The sequence below is a fragment of the Dasypus novemcinctus genome, chromosome 9, assembly GCF_030445035.2.
Source record: "Dasypus novemcinctus isolate mDasNov1 chromosome 9, mDasNov1.1.hap2, whole genome shotgun sequence".
Lineage (NCBI taxonomy): Eukaryota > Metazoa > Chordata > Mammalia > Cingulata > Dasypodidae > Dasypus > Dasypus novemcinctus.
In genome coordinates this window covers 4916621-4935047 of record NC_080681.1, presented here as the reverse complement: position 1 = coordinate 4935047, position 18427 = coordinate 4916621, and the positions used below count along the sequence as shown (strand labels likewise).

Below are 18427 nucleotides of genomic sequence, written 5' to 3'. Positions count from 1 at the left end.
TACATGTACAATCAACCAGGGAGATTGCCATCAGCAATGAGTGAAATTTGTTCCAATCAGTTGAGAGCCTTAAAAGCGGAAGTGGTTCCAGCATTCAGAGAGAATTCCCCAGCTGGTCTTTGGACAGCCAGGGTCTCCTGGGAGCTCATCAAGGACCTTCATCGGGATCAGGACCTCATCTCCTATTGATTTTGTTTCCCCGGAAAACCAACACGACACTATTATCTGTAATCTTGAGGCTGTTTATGTTCATTGTATCTATATGGTAGAAATACTGCATTATAGTGTGCTACTGCATAGGGTTTCCAACTCCACATTCAGTGGCAACACATTGGTAGTTTGTACTTGGCCATGGTGGAAGTATTCACTCAAGAGAAATCAGAAAACACTACATAGAGATCAGGATTTGAGGGACTGTTCGTTGATTTTCTAAAGTTCAGAAAATGATGTAGAAAATGTTAATAATGTAAATTAAACTTAATAGTGTTTAATGTCTGTGGCTATTATATTGTGACTAGTCCAAGAAACTGAGGTAATATTCTTCCAGTATCAAAGTGTATCTGATTCAGCAAAAATGCAGCTCATATCATCCATGAACAACTGAGACATACCCCTTTTTTGTTTCAGTTTTGTCTTAACTTGTTAACATAGATAAAAATATCAATCAGCATTCATCTTGGAACTACATTCATTTGTCAATTATAACCACATGTTGGTTAAGGAAACAATAATTGGCAAATATCAATGAAAGCATTCTGTGAGAATATGTTGACTATGTGGAATTTACAATAAAGAGAATTGTATATTTTGTTATTTGTAAGTTGTTTGATATACATACTTTATATCAGTAAAATTTATATTAAATGTATGTGTGTATATACATGCACACATTTTTTCCTGGAAAGCCACTGCTAAACATTTACCAGCATGCCACTGCATGTTTCCAAAGGAGCTGAAGAGAAAAGATAAACTCTCTATAAAGAAATAACAAATTAGACTGACAATCAATTTATTAACAGCAACACTGTCAGCAAGGGAAAAGTAGAACAATGTCTTAAGAGAACTGAGACAAACTAAAAATTTAGCCAAGTATTTTATAAATGAAAACTATGTTTTATGTATGAGGGTAAAGTTAATATTTTTTCAATAAAAACTGTGCTTAATATGAACAATTCTTCACTAAAGGAAATAAGAATATTAGGTTAGAAATAATAATAAAATGCTAATGTAACAATTTCTTCTCTTCGTATTTTTGGATCTAAAGCATGCACTTCTAAAAACCTCATGGACTGAAAAACTAATAATGGACACATAAAATACTTAGAACTGAATGATAATAAAAATGCTTCTTGTAAAACCTTGAGCAATGCAGCTTAAATCACACTCAGAAGAATCTTTATATTAGGGAAAAAAAAGAGAGAAGGGCTGAAAACTAAGTTCAGTATCAAATTTAAGAAGTTGGGAAAAGTACAACATAGCAGATATCAATGAAATTGGAAATATATGATAAAGAGGACAAGCAAAGACTAAGAGTTGACGCTTGGAAAAGTCAAAACAGATAGACTGGGAAGAAGATTTGGCTCAACTGATAGAGCATTTGCCTCCCACATGGGAGGTCCAGGGTTTCAAACCCAGGGCCTTCTGACCCATGCAGTGAGCTGGCCCACGTGCAGTGCTGATGTGCACAAGGAGTGCCCTGTCACATAGGGGTGGTCCCCATGTAGGGGAGCCCCACATGCAAGGAGTGTGCCCCATAAGGAGAGCTGCTCCGCGTGAAAAGGACAGCCCACCCAGGAGTGCACCGCACACACAGAGAGCTGATGCAGCAAGACAATGCAACAAAAAGAGACATAGATTCCCGGGGCTGCTGACAAGAATACAAAAGGACACAGAAGAATACATAGTGAATGGCCACAGAGAGCAGACAATGGGGAGGGGGGAAGGGGAGAGAAATAAATAAAAAGTAAACCTTTAAAAACAAAACAAATCAGACTTCTGGCAAAATTGGTCTGGAGAAAAAAACAGAAGGTGCAAATAAACAATATCAGGAATTACAAAAGGGGATTAAACAACATATTCAGCAGAGTGAAAAGATGAGGACAACAAAATTTTATGCTAATAAATTTGAAATTTAAAAGAAATGGACAAATTCTTAGAAAAGTATAATATAAAATCTCTTGTCTAGAAGCAATTAAAAAAGCCAAATATTACTTTTATAACCATTAAAGATATTGACTTGGTAATTAAATCTACCCACCAATAGAACTCAAGGTCCAGACTGTGAATTCTTCCAAACACAGGAAGTACATATATTCCCAATCTTTTTTTAAAAAAAGATTTATTTATTTATTTCTCTCCCCTTCTCTCCTCCCCCACCCTGGTTGTCTGTTCTCTGTGTCTATTTGCTGCGTCGTCTTCTTTGTCCGCTTCTATTGTCGTCAGCGGCACTGGATTCTGTGTTTCTTTTTGTTGCATCATCTTGTTGTGTCAGCTCTCCGTGTGTGTGGCACCATTCCTGGGCAGGCTGCACTTTCTTTCGCAGTGGGTGGCTCTCCTTACAGGCCGCACCCCTTGCGCGTGGGACTCCCCTACGCGGGGGACACCCCTGCGTGGCACGGCACTCCTTGCGTGCATCAGCACTGTGCATGGGCCAGCTCCACACGGGTCAAGGAGGCCCGGGGTTTGAACGGCGGTAGAGAGATGCTGTAACCACTGGGCCAAGTCCACCGCCTAATCCCAATCTTAAACCAGTTCTTTTAAAGAATAGAAAAAAGAGGACGCACTCCCCAACTCACTTATATTATTATAACCTTGATTCCAAAGCTAGACAAAGACAGCCGAATGTTTAAATTTTGATGTGGCCAACATAATCTATCTTTATAGTTTATACTTTTTTATTCTTATTTAAGAGACACTTTCATGTGTTATAGCATTAGGACATAATCCCCAAAATATCTTTATAAACTTTTGATTTGAAATGCAGGTCTCTAACCCATCTGAAATTTAAAAAAAAAAATTAATTTATTAAAGTATATCCCTCATACATAAACATAAATAAACAATACATGTATAATAATAGTTGTGAACTTACAAAACAAACATATATAACATCATACAGGACTCTCATAACTCACCCTACCACTAATAATTTGCATTGTTGTTAAACCTTTTTAACCAATGATTAAAGAGCATTGTCAAAATATTATTACTAACCAAGGTATTTTTCCCCCAACCATCCCTATTATTATCTTTATATCATTTATATATGAACATACAAAAACTTAAGTGTATAATAAAAGTTGTGAATTTACAAAGCAAACATGCATAACATCATACAAGGGTCCTATACATCAGTCCTCCACAAACACCTTGCATTGTTGTAAGACGTTACAAATTATGAAAGAATATTGTCAAAATCTTACCACTAATCATAGTCCTTATCTTACATTTGGTGTGTTTTTCCCCCAACCCACCCTATTATTATTTTTTAAATATACTTTTTATGACAGAAGTTGTAAACTTATAAAACAATCCTGTACATGTGCAGAATTCCCAAACAACACCTCTCCATCAATACATCAAACTGTGGTGGAACATTTGCTATAGGTAAGATAATATCATCTGATTGTTATCATGTCCATAGTGTACATTAGGTTCACATTTTCCATACTGCCTCATTATCAACACAATATGTCTTTCGAATAGATGCATAATCAACATAGTACATCTTTCGAATAGATAATATAACAATTTTATATTATTACTACTAACCACAGTCCATAGATCGCTCCGGTTGTATTTTTCCCATGCTTCTCCACGTTCCCATCACCCTGCAGTAGTGATATACATTTGCTCCAGCTCACAAAGGACACTCTTGCCTCTATACAATCAACCACAATTCTCATCCACCTCTTGGTTTACTGTGCTATCCAGTTCTTAGATTATTCTCTAGCATTCTGTCAATTGGCATTTACATACCTAGACTACCATTTTCAGTCACATCCCCATTTATAAACTAGCTGTTATTCACTGTGTGTTACCATCCACTCTATACATTTCCACACTTTTACAGTAAAGCTAATTAAAACTTTTACATACATTAAACATCAGTAGTCCACTCAGTCCTCCTCTTATCTCCTTTAAGAATCCACCGCCTACCACCAGGTCTTGAAGATATTTTTCTATAATTTCTTCTAGAAGTTTTATGGTTCTTGCTTTTATTTTTAGGTTTTTGATCCATTATGAGTTAATTTTTGGATAAGGTGTGAGATAGGAGCCCTCTTTCCTTCATTTGGCTATGGATATCCAATTCTTTCAGGACCATTTGTTGAATGGATTGTTCTGTCTGAGATGTGTGAGTTTGACAGGCTTGTCAAAAATCACTGGACCATAAATGTGAGGGTCTCTTTCTGAACCATAAATTTGGTTCCATTGATCTTTTGTGTCTGTCTTTATGCCAGTACCATGTTGTTTTTTACCACTATTGCTAGGTAATATGATTTAAAGTCTGGAGATTAGGCCTTGCTTTTCTTTTTTATGATGTTTCTGGCTATTCAGGACCCCTTACCTTTCCAAATAAATTTGATTATCAAGTTTTCAATTTTTTCTTTAATGCTAGTGGAATTTTTATTGGGATTTCATTAAATCTGTATATCAATTTGAGTAGAATTGACATCTTAATGACATTTAGTCTTCTAATCCATGAGCATGGAATGTTCTTCCAGTTATTTAGGCCTTTTTTTAAATTTAACATTGAGTTGCAATTTTCTGAATACAAGTTCTTCACACATTATTGGTTAAGTTTATTCCTGACTATTTGAGTTGTATCTGTCATATTTTATTTTCACCACTCTTTTGACACTTTTAGTTACTTTGATTGATATAATCTTCATTTCTAGACTCTCTTCCAGGCCCCTCTCTCCTGTCTTTTCTTTTCAGCCTCTAGCACACCCTTTAATATTTCCTGAAAATCTGTTCTCTTGCTTAGAAATTCTCTCAGTTTCTGTTTATCTGTGAATATTCTAATCTTGCCCTCATTTTGAAAGACAGTCTTGCCAGATATAAGATTCTTGGCTGGGCATTTTTCTCTTATACTATCTTAAATATATCAGACCACTCTCTTCTTTCCTCCATGGTTTCTGGTGAGAAATCAGCACTTAATCTCATTCGGTACTTCTTATATGTTATGCATTGCTTTTGTCTTGCTGTTCTCAGAATTCTCTCTTTGTCTTTGGCATTTGACATTCTGATGAGTAGGTGTCTCGGGGTTGGTCTATTTGGATTTTTTCAGGTGGGAGTATGTTGTGCTTCTTGGACATGAATATCTATGTCCTTCAATAGGGTTGGGAAATTTTCTACCATTATTTCTTCAAATATTCCTCCTGCCCCTTTTCCCTCCTCTTCTCCTTCTGGGACACCCATGACATGTATGTTTGCATGCCTTTTGCTGTCAGTTTCCTGAGACCTTGCTCAATTTTTCCACTCTTTTCTTCATCTCTTCTTTTGTATGTTCACTTTCAGAGGCCATTTCTTCAAGCTCACCAATCCTTTCTTCTGCCTCCTCAAATCTGCTATTATATGATTTCAATGTTTTTTTAATTTCATTGATTGCATCTTTCATTCCCATAAGATCTGCTATTTTTCTATGTATGCTTTCAAATTCTTCTTTGCGCTCATCCGTCTTTTTTTTTTTTTAAGATTTATTGTATTTATTTCTCTTCCCTTCCCCTACCCCTACCCCAGTTTTCTGTTCTCTGTGCCCATTTGCTGTGTGTTGTCAGTGGCAAGGGAATCTGTGTTTCTTTTTTGTTGCGTCATCTTGTGGGCCAATTCTCTGTGTGTGCAGTGCCATTCCTGGGCAGGCTGCATTTTCTTTTGCACTGGGCGGGTCTCCTTACGGGGCACACTCCTTGTGCATGGGGCTCCCCTACGTGGGGGTGACTCCTGAGTGGCAGGGCACTCCTTGTGCACATCAGCACTGCTCGTGGGCCAGCTCCACATGGGTCAAGGAGGCCGGGGTTTGAACTGTGGACCTCCCATGTGCTAGATGGATGCCCTATCCACTGGGCCAAGTCCACTTCCCCCCAGTGTCTTCTTAATATCCTTAATCTCTTTAGTGATCCCATTGAATTTATTAAGATTTCCTTGAACATCTATGATTAGTTGTCTCAACTCCTTTATGTCATCTGGAGGCTTATCTTGTTCCTTTAACTGGGTCATAGTGGAGCTTCCAATTCCAGCCATGGAACAGTTCCCGAGGCAGCTTGTGCCTCCAGTGGAGGATGGCACTGGCTTCCGGGGTGTGGAGCCTCTACTTATGAGTCTTCTCTGCAGACGGGCAGGCTCCTCCTTCCATTCCTTCAAGGATGTGGCAGGATGCTCTTCTGGCCTCCTGGAGCCCCCAAACAGGTGCTTCAGCAGCTCCAGAGAGCTCTGGGTGTTTACTAACTGCCCTGTAGCAGGAGCCAATTCTAGGAGTTCCTTACTCTGCAACCATCTTGCTGGTTCTCTGAAATTTATTTTTGCTTATTGAATGATTTAGGAATCCAATTTCATATTTTTCTATATGAATAACAATCACCATAACACTATGTTTTGAAGTGTTCATTCTTTTCATCCACTTTTTACAATGCCACTTTTGTGACAGACCAGTTTCCAAATGCTTGGCTGTGCTGGTCTGTTGCTTTGCTCCCTATTCTGTTCCATCTGTCCAGTTCTGTGCCACGCTGTTTTAATTAATATGACTTAGTTTAGTATCTGGTAAGACAAGCTTTCCAATAGTGTTCTTACTTTTTATCTTTGCTATTCTTACCCCTCTAATTTCACCTCATAATTATTAATTTTATTAATGATTAGTTTTAGAATCAGCTTTTTATAATTCATGAAAACTCTGTTCCATTTTTACTGGAATTACATTGAGTTTATAGAATATTCCATTTCCTAGATACGTGGTATATTTTCCTACTTATTTGGGTGTTTAATGTTCTTCAATAGCATTTGTAATTTTCTGCATAATGATTTGGCACAACATTTGTTAATTTGTTATTCTTGGCACCTTGTAGTTTTCGTTGATCTTGCAGATGGTGTTTGTTTTCTATTATATTTTCAAATTGGTTATTGTGGGTATATATGAACTTCAGTGATTTTTTTTTTTTTACCATACTGATCTTATACAGCAAACTTGCTGGATTTCCACAATTTATTTTAAAAGCCAACATAACCTTAATACTAAATGCTTATTAAAAACAGTACAAAAACCTGTGGACCAATTTCACCCATCACAGGTACAAAAATTCTAGTGAAAATACTCTCAACCCCAGTTGCTTTATAAAAATATTCATAATATACCATGAACAAATAGTACTCTAATTTTTTCCATCTATAATGTGCTTAAAGATGACCCAGGAGTTCATTAGACATGAAAATTCCTAGGTTCTCCTCCTGAAGATTCTGAATCAGTGAGGAGGGCGCCAAGGCAGCTCTGCTTTATCAAATACCCCTGCCGGGCACCCTAGTCAATTACGATGCATGTGGTTACAAAGACTCAGGATTAAACTCCAAGAAACCCTGAAGAGGAGCTTGTTATAGAAATGCAAGGATGATTCATATTGTTAAGTCTACATCCATAATTCAATATATCAAAAAATCAAGGAGAAAATTTGATGCTAGTTTCAATCCCAATATGTATTAAAAAAATTGATAATATTCAGCAGAAATTACCAAATAAAATCTCTAAAAACTACCATGTAATTATTTTTACCATTAAGATAAAAAAGTGAGCCATTGCTACTAACCATGGACTGTAGTTTACACCACAGTTTATTCTCTGCACCACATAATTTTACAGGTTTTAACAAAATGTATAATGGCCGGTATCTGTCATTGCAATGTTATGCAGGACAATTCCAAAGTTGTTAATGGGGAGAATGTGGGAGAGGGAGGGGATCCCCTATATTGTTGATGTAACATTTATGTAATCTAAAGCTTCTTTAAAAGTAAAAAATTACCTTAAAAAAGATCAAGAAGTTAGAGAGTTTAACCAAAATTATACAACACTATTTTGAGATTTATTGAACACAGAAGTACGGTTGGTGGGGGTTCTTGTCTACTCACCATCAAAGCTCACAGCAAAGCTCCTAAAGTTAAAATAGTAGTGTACTTGCACTGCACAAGAACAATTATAGGTGGGCAAAACAGAAAATAGCATTCAAAAACTGATTCAAAGAATGAATGTGTACCTAATGTATGCTATAATTGATATCCCAGTTTAATAGGGGAATTAATGTTATAGTTTTTTAACTGGTACTAATAAAATAAGCCTAGGAGAATAAAAAAAGGAAGCCCTTCTTATTTCATGCCATAAACTAAAATTCAGAGAGATTAGATATCTCATTATAAAATATAAACATAAAATACTAGAAGAGAATGCATGGAAATAATTGTATTGCCTCAGGGTGGAATCAAACTGGTGAAATCAACAGCACAGGAAACCCAGAAACCGTAAGGGAAAAAAAAAATGACAGACTCTGTAAGCTGTTTTTTTTTTTTAAATAAACTATAACATACATACTAGAACAATCACAAATCCTAAGTGTCTAACTAAAAGAATACAAACACTTCTGTAACTACCGCCCATTCCCACTGCCCCAAAGACATTCACTTTCCTGACTGTGTAATATGTTAGTTTAGTTTTGCCCGTTTTTAAACTTAATACAGATGAAATCATACATCAGCACGTATGTATTCTCTTGACTCTGGCGTCTTTCTTTTAACATTAATGTTTGTGAGATTCATTTGCACTGCTGGGCGTAGCTGTCAGTCACTCACTTCCACAGCTGCAGGGTATTATTTCTTCATGAGGCTTTACTTATAATTTAAGTGCTCTACTGATGAATATTTGAATTGTTTCTACTTTTGGAAAATTACAAGTAATGCTACAAGAACAATTTAGCTCCTGTCTTTTGGTGCACATATTTCCATTGATTCTATACTTAGGATTGGAATTCCTAGGTTGAAGGGAAAATGTATGTTTAATTTAGTAGATAGGTCCAGTTTTCCAAAGTGGAAGTAACAATTTACATTCCAACCAGCAGGGTCTGAGAATTCATATTACTTCAAATCCTTGCCAAACTTTGGTAATGTCAGTCTTTTAAATTTTGGCCCAAAATGATGTATTTGACTACATAGAAAATTACATATTTTTGTATCAATAGAAACACTGTTTGCCTATTAATAAGTGGATTGTTGCATAAGTTCTGGTACATCCAAATTATGGACTAATATATCACTTTAAAAAACAAGTTAGAACTCTAGATAATGTAGTGAGAGGATATTCATCTTAGGTTTTTAAGAGAGAAAAGCAAGTAGTAGAGTTAAACACCAAATTAAAAAAAACACAAAAAAGGGCCTGTATGAGAATGGAGCATATACAAAACTGTTAATAATTTCTTACCTCAGGGACTTAGAATAGCTAGGGTAATTTTTATTGATTTTAAAAAATGTATTTCTGTAATTAAAAATACAGTTAAAAATGCAAACAGAAACTAAAATCTTTAAAATAAACAAAAAGTATTATAAATCTGAACAAAGTGCATCCCTGCATGGTGGTTAGATAAAAAATGGACACTGCTTCCCTTAGAGGCTTATCTGGTGGAGGAGACAGTTTGGTAGAGATTGTTCTTTCCTTGCAGATTTAATTATTCCTGAGCATTTAGCAAAAAAAAAAAAAAAAGCCATTTCCTGCCACCCCATACAACCTCTCCATCACAAAATAATTTTGGATTTGTGATCACTCTGTATCATTTGCCTTTCCTTGGATTACCTTGAGAGAGCCTTCTAAAATGAAAGGGATCTTTTCCTTCTCTTTTTCTTTTTCTTTTTCTTGGTCTGACAGCTCTACCTTCCCAATTCCTTTGTTACCTATAATGAGAAAAGTAAACTTTTCAGTAACCCCCTGAAATAGGGTGTTGCAGAAGGAACAGCTCTCTGGGTTGGAGGGGTCTCAAGGCTATCAAATCCAGCTCCCCGGCATTCATCACTGAAGGCTCTCTATGCCGTCCCCGTGTGCACGTCTGACGTGGGACGGAATCTGTTAAGTCACAGGGATTCACTTCTCCGGAGTGAACTGTCTGGAGGTAGTGCAGTCCATTCTCCGACAACGTGCTGAAATATTGCAGCTTTTATTGAACTGGAATCTCTCTCTTTGGAACTGTCACCTAATAATCCTAGTTTAACCCCTTGAGACCACACAAAGCAAGTTGAAATTTTTCCTCAATATTAAAGCTATCCTTTTGTGTGTTTTGAAGGTCTACATCTTTTAAAAGCCTAGGTCGTTTTGGCATGAGAAACCCCAAATTGAATGCAATATCTACCAGATATTTTCTGATCCCAAATGGACCATTTTCTGCATTTTCACAGCTACCTAGGTAGTTAAAAAGATTTTGGTTCTGTTCAGAAGCAGAACACAGAACAGGCAGTCAGCCTGGAATCTTTCCTGCTAATAGGCATATATGACCTTGGACATGACTGTGAATGGGTGCCTCACCTCTCCTTTTTGTATGTCCATTTCAGATACTAGTGCTCTCCTGCTGCCAACCTGCCATTTCCCCCAGCATGAGGAAGGCAGAGCTGGTTTGACCATTTCAATTGATGGTGAATTAATGATTATCAGTTTGGTTTTATAAGTTTTATTTTTTAAAATCAAGTCAAGAACAAACTCCTTTGGTAATTAAAAGATGCAGCAAAAATTTTGGAAATTATATGACTCTACTTCTTTATGAGAAATCACTCTGAACTTTTGCTATCAGAAATACTTAATACAATTAGCATGGAATCCACTCCCTTCACACAAACTTAGTGTAATATCCTTATTTTCCAGATGAATTACCTAATTGTTTCGCTTCTTTTCTTTATCTAAATACTGCTTTACTCTTTTGGCTCCCTCTTCTTACCGCTCCCCTACAGTTTTAAAGTTATGGAAGAGAACAACAAAAACAAAGATATGCCTTGATGCAAGATCATTTTGGCTACCTGCCGTAGTCCACAAACAACTCCCTGTATCTCTAGCTTCCTGCTCCCAATTAGGCTTGCAGCTCTTCTCTTTGCTGTTCTAAGTAAGGCCTGTTTTAATCTCACATTTGGAATCTATAATTATTCTAATGGAAACTTACTTAACTCTGAATTTACCTCATATATTGTCAATAATTTTCAGATAGACGAACTACCAATCCTACCAAAATAACATCTGGCATTTCCCTAATCCATCACATTTAATTTGTGCAACAGATCAGATCTTCCTCATCTAGCAGGAAGTGGGATCAGCATAAAACAAATATTCTACTATGGCACTCAGATGCAATCACATCACATTTGGAATGCAGTTATTCTATTTATCAGAAAAAGTGAAGTTAGGAAATCTGATGGTAACTCTTTTTAATCTCGAAATATTCACAGACCTGCTTAAATTAAGAAATAAAAGACTGTGTCTTAGAATTTACTTTAGGTATAAGTAACTTACTTTTAGATTTTTTAAGAGAATAAAGTTTAAGAGAAGAAAATTTGCTAGCAGAAGGTTTGATTTCTAACTCAGACTTGGTCCTAGCTATTTCCTCAGCCATTTTAGATTCTTGATATATAGCTTCTTCTTTTGTGACCCAATCTTGAATGGATTCTGCAACAAGTTCCAAATAATTCCTAAAAATTAAAGAGCAGATGACAGTTGAGTTTATCTTATTTAAAATCAATAAATACTTAAGATACTGACCATGCAAATGAACTTTAAAACAAATGAACTGTTCTTAAATTGCTCATGGACCAAATATAATAAAAGTGTATATATCATGGTTATATTTTGTACAAAGTAGCCAAATACAAACATCCAGTGAGCATATGAAGAATGTCCACTTTCATTCAAAGACATGCAAATTTTAAAATGAGATATCATTTCCATATCCAAGTCAAGGATTAAAATATTTGACAACACCATGAGTTGATGATGGTTTGGAGAAACAGTTATTTTCAAACACTGTTGGTTAAATAATATCATGGTCCCTTTTTAGGGCAATTTGATAGCAAAATAAAAACTCTCTTAATTGACCATGAGTAGTTGACTCACTGGGTTAATTAAAACCCTCCAGTCTTACTATAAAATTAACTGGCCTTGTGAGAATCTACATCCTAATTTCTACCCCCTGGGTTGCTCAGACTGACCTGGGTTGGTCAGTCATATTTGTCCCCAAATCCACTCCTACTAGTTATTCTGATTATCATAAATTAAATGTTATATAACTTATAGAAATGTCTACAAAAGAGTTGTTTCTGGAGGAGACAAGTTGGAAGACTTAAGTTTGACCCTAAAGGTTAGTTACTGCTAAATTATGTGAAAGTGGGGCCTAAAAGATTTGAAAAAAATAAAGCTAGATGAATTTTGTATTAGTCAGCCAAAGGAGTGCTGATGCAAAATACCGGATTTGATTGGTTTTCATAAAGGGTATTTATTTCAGGTAGAAGCTTACAGTTAACAGGCCATAAAGCATAAGTTACTTCCCCCACCAAAGTCTATTGCCACATGTTAGAGCAAGATGGCTGCCAACGTCTGCCAGGGTTCCTGGGTTCCTCTCTTCCTGGGGCTCATTTCTCTCCAGGCTCACCTCCTCTGTTTTCTCCACAAGGTCAGCTGCAGACTGTCAGGCAATCAGCTCTGACTCTCTATCCGGGCTCAATTCTCTCCAGGCTCAGGAGCTCTGCTCCTCTGTGTGCTTACTTCTTAGGCTTCAGCTCAAAATGCCCAACTCTGTCTTTTGTCATGTCTTTTATTTGATGAGTCCCCAATCCTTGGTGGATGGGGAATCAACACCCTACTGATGTGACCCAATAAAAGCCCTCCTGTAGACTATCAGGCAAATGGCTCTGTCTCTCTCTCCATGGCTTTTGCTATGTTTAAGGAACCATCTGTATTCCTCTGTGTTCTTCTCCTGTGTGTTCACTTACTGGGTTCCAGCTGAAAACTCCAAACTCCCTTCTCTGTGGTGTGATTTATCTGTGAGTCCCTGCCCAACAAGAGGACAGGGACTCAACATCCTACAGACACAACCCAATCAAAGCCCTAATCATAATTTAATTAAGTAAAAGTGAAACTTCAGACAGACCAGTTAACAAACATAATCCAATATATGTTTTTGAAATTCACAAACTACATCAAACTGCTACAGATTTCATACTCAGTTCCTTCACAATTTTTAAAAATTCTTGATTTTTTTAAAAGAAATAAACTGAAAATGTAGACTATGAGTTATGGGTACTCAACATCTTCATTTGAAGGCAATAAACATCTCAACTCAACATCTTCCAAAATGAACTATTGATTTTCCACTCCAAAACTGCCCAACAAAACTTTTACCTTCTCTATTGATGGCAAATATGCATTTCCATTTGAACAGGCCAAGTACCTTGACCGCTCAATTTTTGTCACACTCCTCCCCCAACATGTCAGGAAACCCAAATGAGTTTTACCTCTAAAATATATTCAAAACTTGATCACTTTTCATCTCCCTTACTGTTACTATTCTGATCTAAGCCATCTCTTGCTAAGATTGCTGCAATAGCCTTCCTAGCTTTCCTCCCTGCTCTTAACTATAAGAACTCCCGAAGTCTATACTCAACACAGCAACTAGCATGACCCTTTTAAATCTTAAGTCAGATCATGTCTTTCTTCTGCTTAGAATCTTTCAATGATGCTGCATTTCCAGAAATCAGAGTGCTAACAGTACTATAATAAGGAAGCAGACTATTATTTGTATTCAAAGTAATATTCAAATAAGAAGAGAAAATAAAGAATATTTAAGCATGCAAGGATTTAGGAAGTACCACCCATAGATACTTTCTGAAAGAATTATTCAAAAAATGTATTTCAACTGCATTAAGAAAAAATTCAAGACAAAAAAGATAATTAAAAGTGTTGAGAAAAAAGCAGTAAAAATTTATAGTTAAATATCACTATTTGTACTATTTATTTGTGATTTAAAAACATTACAATTGGAAACAAAATTTCAAGATAATTTAAAAATGAGAAGTAGGGGGTTTGTTGAGGGCAAGCGAATGCATCTTAAAATTTTTAACATGTTTTGGGAAATCTTATTAATACTCATTAACTCTAACCATAATATTAAAAAGTACTTAAATATGTGACTTAAAAGGATAAATGTAACCATTTAACTTTAAATAATCAGACACTTAGAATGAACTAAGAAATTCTACTTAATAAAAGGAAGAAATGTGATTATATTAAAATATAAATGTTTATAAAAATAAATGACAAGAATGAGACTCATACACAGTATAAAAAAAAGTAAATGAATTAAATTCTTCTCTTAAAAGACAGAGGTGTATCAGAGCAGCTAAAAGATTCCAGTTCCTATGTAAACAAGATGTACCTACAAAACAAAATGATGCAGAAAAATAACACTGTGGCAAAGGCTGAGAAGGAAGCCAGGAGAAGCCTGGGCCCTTGATGAGTTTTGTGAACAGCTGCACCACCCCTGGAGTGCCACACTCGATATTTCTTGCTACATGAGATAAACAATCCCCTTATTAGCTTAACTATTGAAATCGGATTTCCCTTAATATAGTTGTAATGATTAGGCTAATGTGTCAACTCAGCCAGGTAATGGTGCCCAGTTGTTTGGGCAAGCAAACACCAGTCTAGGTGTAAGAAAAGGGCATTTCATTGACTTTAATCATTAGTGAGTTGATTGCATAAATGGCTGGTTACATCTACAATCAACTGAAGAGACTGCCATCAGCAATAAGTGATGTCTCATCTAATCAGTTCAAGGCCTTAACAGGGAAAGCGATTTCAGCATTCAAGGAGAGAATCCCCATCTCCATTTTGGCTAACCAGCATCTCCTAGGGAATTCTACAAGGACCTTCATCTGAGTCCCTAGCTTGCAGCTTGCCCTACAGAATTTGGGCTTGTGCATCCCCTAGGTGGCATGACATAATTTTATAAAATCTCAGACTATTTACAAATATCTTCTGTTGGTTCTGTTTCCCTAGAAGACCCTAATACAGCTTGTAGCAGGAGTGGTTCTTGAGAAACAGAATCCTAAAAATGGGACTTCTGAATTGGTTCTGGTGTTTTTGCAATTGGTTCTCTACTATGATTAAATTCAAGGGCGCTAATGACATTGCTTCAAATAATCAGGAGACCACTGTCAGTCCATGACATAAGGGGCAAGAGAGATACACAAAATATCACCATTGGATGTGATTATTTCCATGCTTATAAGTAGCAAGGATCTGGGTGAGTTTGTTTTTAACACCTTAAGAGAGCTTTGTGGAGTTAAAAGGTACAATGATATTGGCTGACTGTTCCCACAAATGCTGGATACAGTTATAAAAGAAAGGGATGACCTGATGGCTCCAAATTTGCAACTTAAGTTATGCATGAATGATGTGGAAGTTTCTGTGTTTGTACTCTGAAAGAAAATCTTCTTTCATGCAACCTCAGACTTGAGATCTCTGAAAACTAGACTCAGAGTCTCATTGTGCAAGTAGCAGAATTACAATGGAAACTAAAATCTCAACCTTGCAGGGCGTCTGCTGTTAAAGTGAGGGCATTGATTGGAAATGAGGAGAATCTTGATGGAGACATATGGGTTGATGATGATGGTAGTGGGGACACTGAAACCTTCAATTCTGCTGAGACTTCACCAAATAAACCTGTAATGGTCTGTCCTGAGGAGACCACCCAATGTCAAGCTTCCATCACCCAACCTCCAGCCTGCCCCAAAGAGTCTCAACCACTCCCTGCCCTGAGAAAACCAGCTGCAGCACTGCAGTCCCTTTCTGGGATGCCCCTGATGGACAGTGGTAAGGGGAAATCTTCCCAGTGGGCAGAACTAAGAGCAGTGCACCTGGTTGTTCACTTTGCTAGGAAGGAGAAATGGCCAGAGGTGTATTTTACACTAATTCATGGGCTGTTGCCAATGGTTTGGCTGTATGGTCAGGGTCTTGGAAAGAACATGATTGGAAAATTGGTGACAATGAAGTCTGGGGAAGAGGTATGTGGATAGAAATTCCTGAGTGGGCAAAAAATCGTGAAAATATTTATGTCCCACATGAATGCTCACCAGAGGGTGACTTCAGCAGAGGAAGATTTTAAGAATCAAGAGGATAAGATAACCCACTAGCAGTCAACCTCTCCTCAGCCACTCCTGTCATTGCCCAATGGGCTCATGAATAGAGTGGCCATGGTGGCTGGGATGGAGGTTATGCATGGGATTCCCCTCACTAAGGATGACTTGGCTACAGTCACTGATGAGTGCCCAATCTTCCAGCAGCAGAGGTCCACACTCAGAGCCCAATATGGTACCATTCCCCAAGGTGATCGGCCTGCTACCTGGTGGCAGGTTGACTACATTGAACCACTTCCATTATGGAAAGGGTAGTGGTTTGTTCTAACTGGAATAAACACATACTTTGGATATGGGTTGGCTTCCTTCCAAATGCAATGCTTCTTCCAAAACTACCATTTGTGGGCTTACTGAATATCTTATCCACCACTGTGGTGTTCCACACAGCATTGCTTCTGATCAAGGAACCCACTTCACAGCCAATGATGTGTGGGAATGGGCACATGCTAATGGAATTCACTGGTCTTACCATGTTCCCCATCATCCTAAAGCAGCTGGATTGACAGAATGGTGGAATGGCCTTTTGAAGACTCAGTTATGGAACCAACTAGGTGGCAATGCCTTGCAGGGCTGGGGCAATATTCACCAGGAGGCTGTTTATGTTCTAAATCAGCATACACTCTATGGTGCCATCTCCCATACCAGGATTCATGGGTCCAGGAATCAAGGGGTGGAAATAGGAGTGGCAACATTCACTATTACCTCTAGTGCTTAGGAAATTTTTTACTTCCTGTCCCTGCAATCTTAAGCTCTGATAGTCTATAGGTCTTAGTTCCAAAAGGAGGAGTGCTTCTACCAGGGAACACAACAATGATTCCAGTGAACTGGAAGTCAAGACTGTCACCTGGCCATTTTGGGCTCCTCAAGCCTTTGAACCAACAGGCAAAGAAAGGAATTACAGTATTGGTTGGGGTGATTGATCCTGATTATGACAGGGAAATAAGACTGCATCGACATAATGGGGGTAAAGAAGAGTTTGCCTGAAACACAGGAGTTCTCCTAGGGTGTCTCTCAGTACCACCATGCCTAATGATTAAAGTTAATGGAAAATTGCAACAACCCAATTCAAGCAGGACTAACAATGGTCCAGGATCTTCAGGAATTAAAGTTTGGGTCATCCCACAAGGCAAGGAATCATGGCTAACTGAGGTGCTCACTGAGGGTAAAGGGAATATGGAATGGATAGTGATGGTAGTGATTAATATGAACTTTGATCACATGACCAGTCAAAGAAACAAGGACTCTAATAGGTCATGAGTATTTCTTTATCAATACTAGACAAAATACACATATGATAAAATTCATGTAGCTATATCAGTATCAGATAAAGAAAACAAAACAAAAAGCAATCTTAGAAATAAAGAGGGACATTGCATATTGACAGAAGCTGCATCGTGAACATATAGCAATTCTAATTCTGTATTTGCTTAGTAACATAACTTAACATGCATGAAGCCAATAATTGACAAAATATGGGAAAGTTAACAAATTTACCATCATATAGGGAGTTTTTATTTTTAAAAAACACATAACTTTACCCATTAATCGATTGACCAAGTTGTTAAAAATCAGATAACATAACTGCCAAATTGAACTCATCCTAGGTATGGTGGTTTGAAGCTATATGTACCCCTGAAAAACATGTTCTTAAATTTCATTGTGGACCCATTGTAAGTAGGACCTTCTGATGAGGCAACTTCAGTTAAAGTCTGACCCACCTCCATCAGAATGGTTCTTAATCCTCTTACTTTATAAGGGAATGAAATTCAGACAAAGGGGGGGGGGGTTGCTATGGAAGTAAGAAGCTTAAATCAATGAAACATGTAAGAGAAGGGAAAGAGGAGACACTTCCATGTGCCTTGCCATGTGGCAGAGGAGCCAAGAATCACCAGCAGCTGGTCTTCAGGCAGAATACATTGCCTTGATGATTCCTTGATTTGGACATTTTCATAGCCTCAAAACTATAAGTGAATAAATTCCCATTGTCTAAGTCAACCCATTTCATAGCATTTGCTTGGAGAATCCTAGGAATCTAAAACCAATTTTGCTACCAGAAGTGGGGAACTGATATGCAGATACTGAACCTGTGGAAACAGTTTTGGAATTGGTTACTGGGTGAGGTCTGGAAAAATTGTGAGGCACTTGATAGAGAAGGCCTGGATTGTTTTGAAAAGACTATTGGTAGAAATGTAAAAGCCAAAGGTACTTCCGATGAGGACTTAGACAGAAGTAATGA

The 18427-nt window shown here is 37.3% G+C and overlaps 1 protein-coding gene across 4 annotated transcripts in view; it reads right to left on the bottom strand.

The window, feature by feature from the left end:
• Positions 1-18427, bottom strand: part of SPAG17 (sperm associated antigen 17) — a 284808-nt gene that overhangs the window by 127880 nt on the left and 138501 nt on the right. For all 4 annotated transcript variants that reach the window (XM_058302965.2, XM_058302966.2, XM_058302967.2 and 1 more), the window contains 2 exons: positions 11516-11691; positions 9821-9918 (listed from right to left, as the gene is read on the bottom strand). In XM_058302965.2, coding sequence (XP_058158948.1) covers positions 9821-9918; positions 11516-11691 — 274 coding nt within the window. The remainder of the gene's footprint in view (positions 1-9820; positions 9919-11515; positions 11692-18427) is intronic.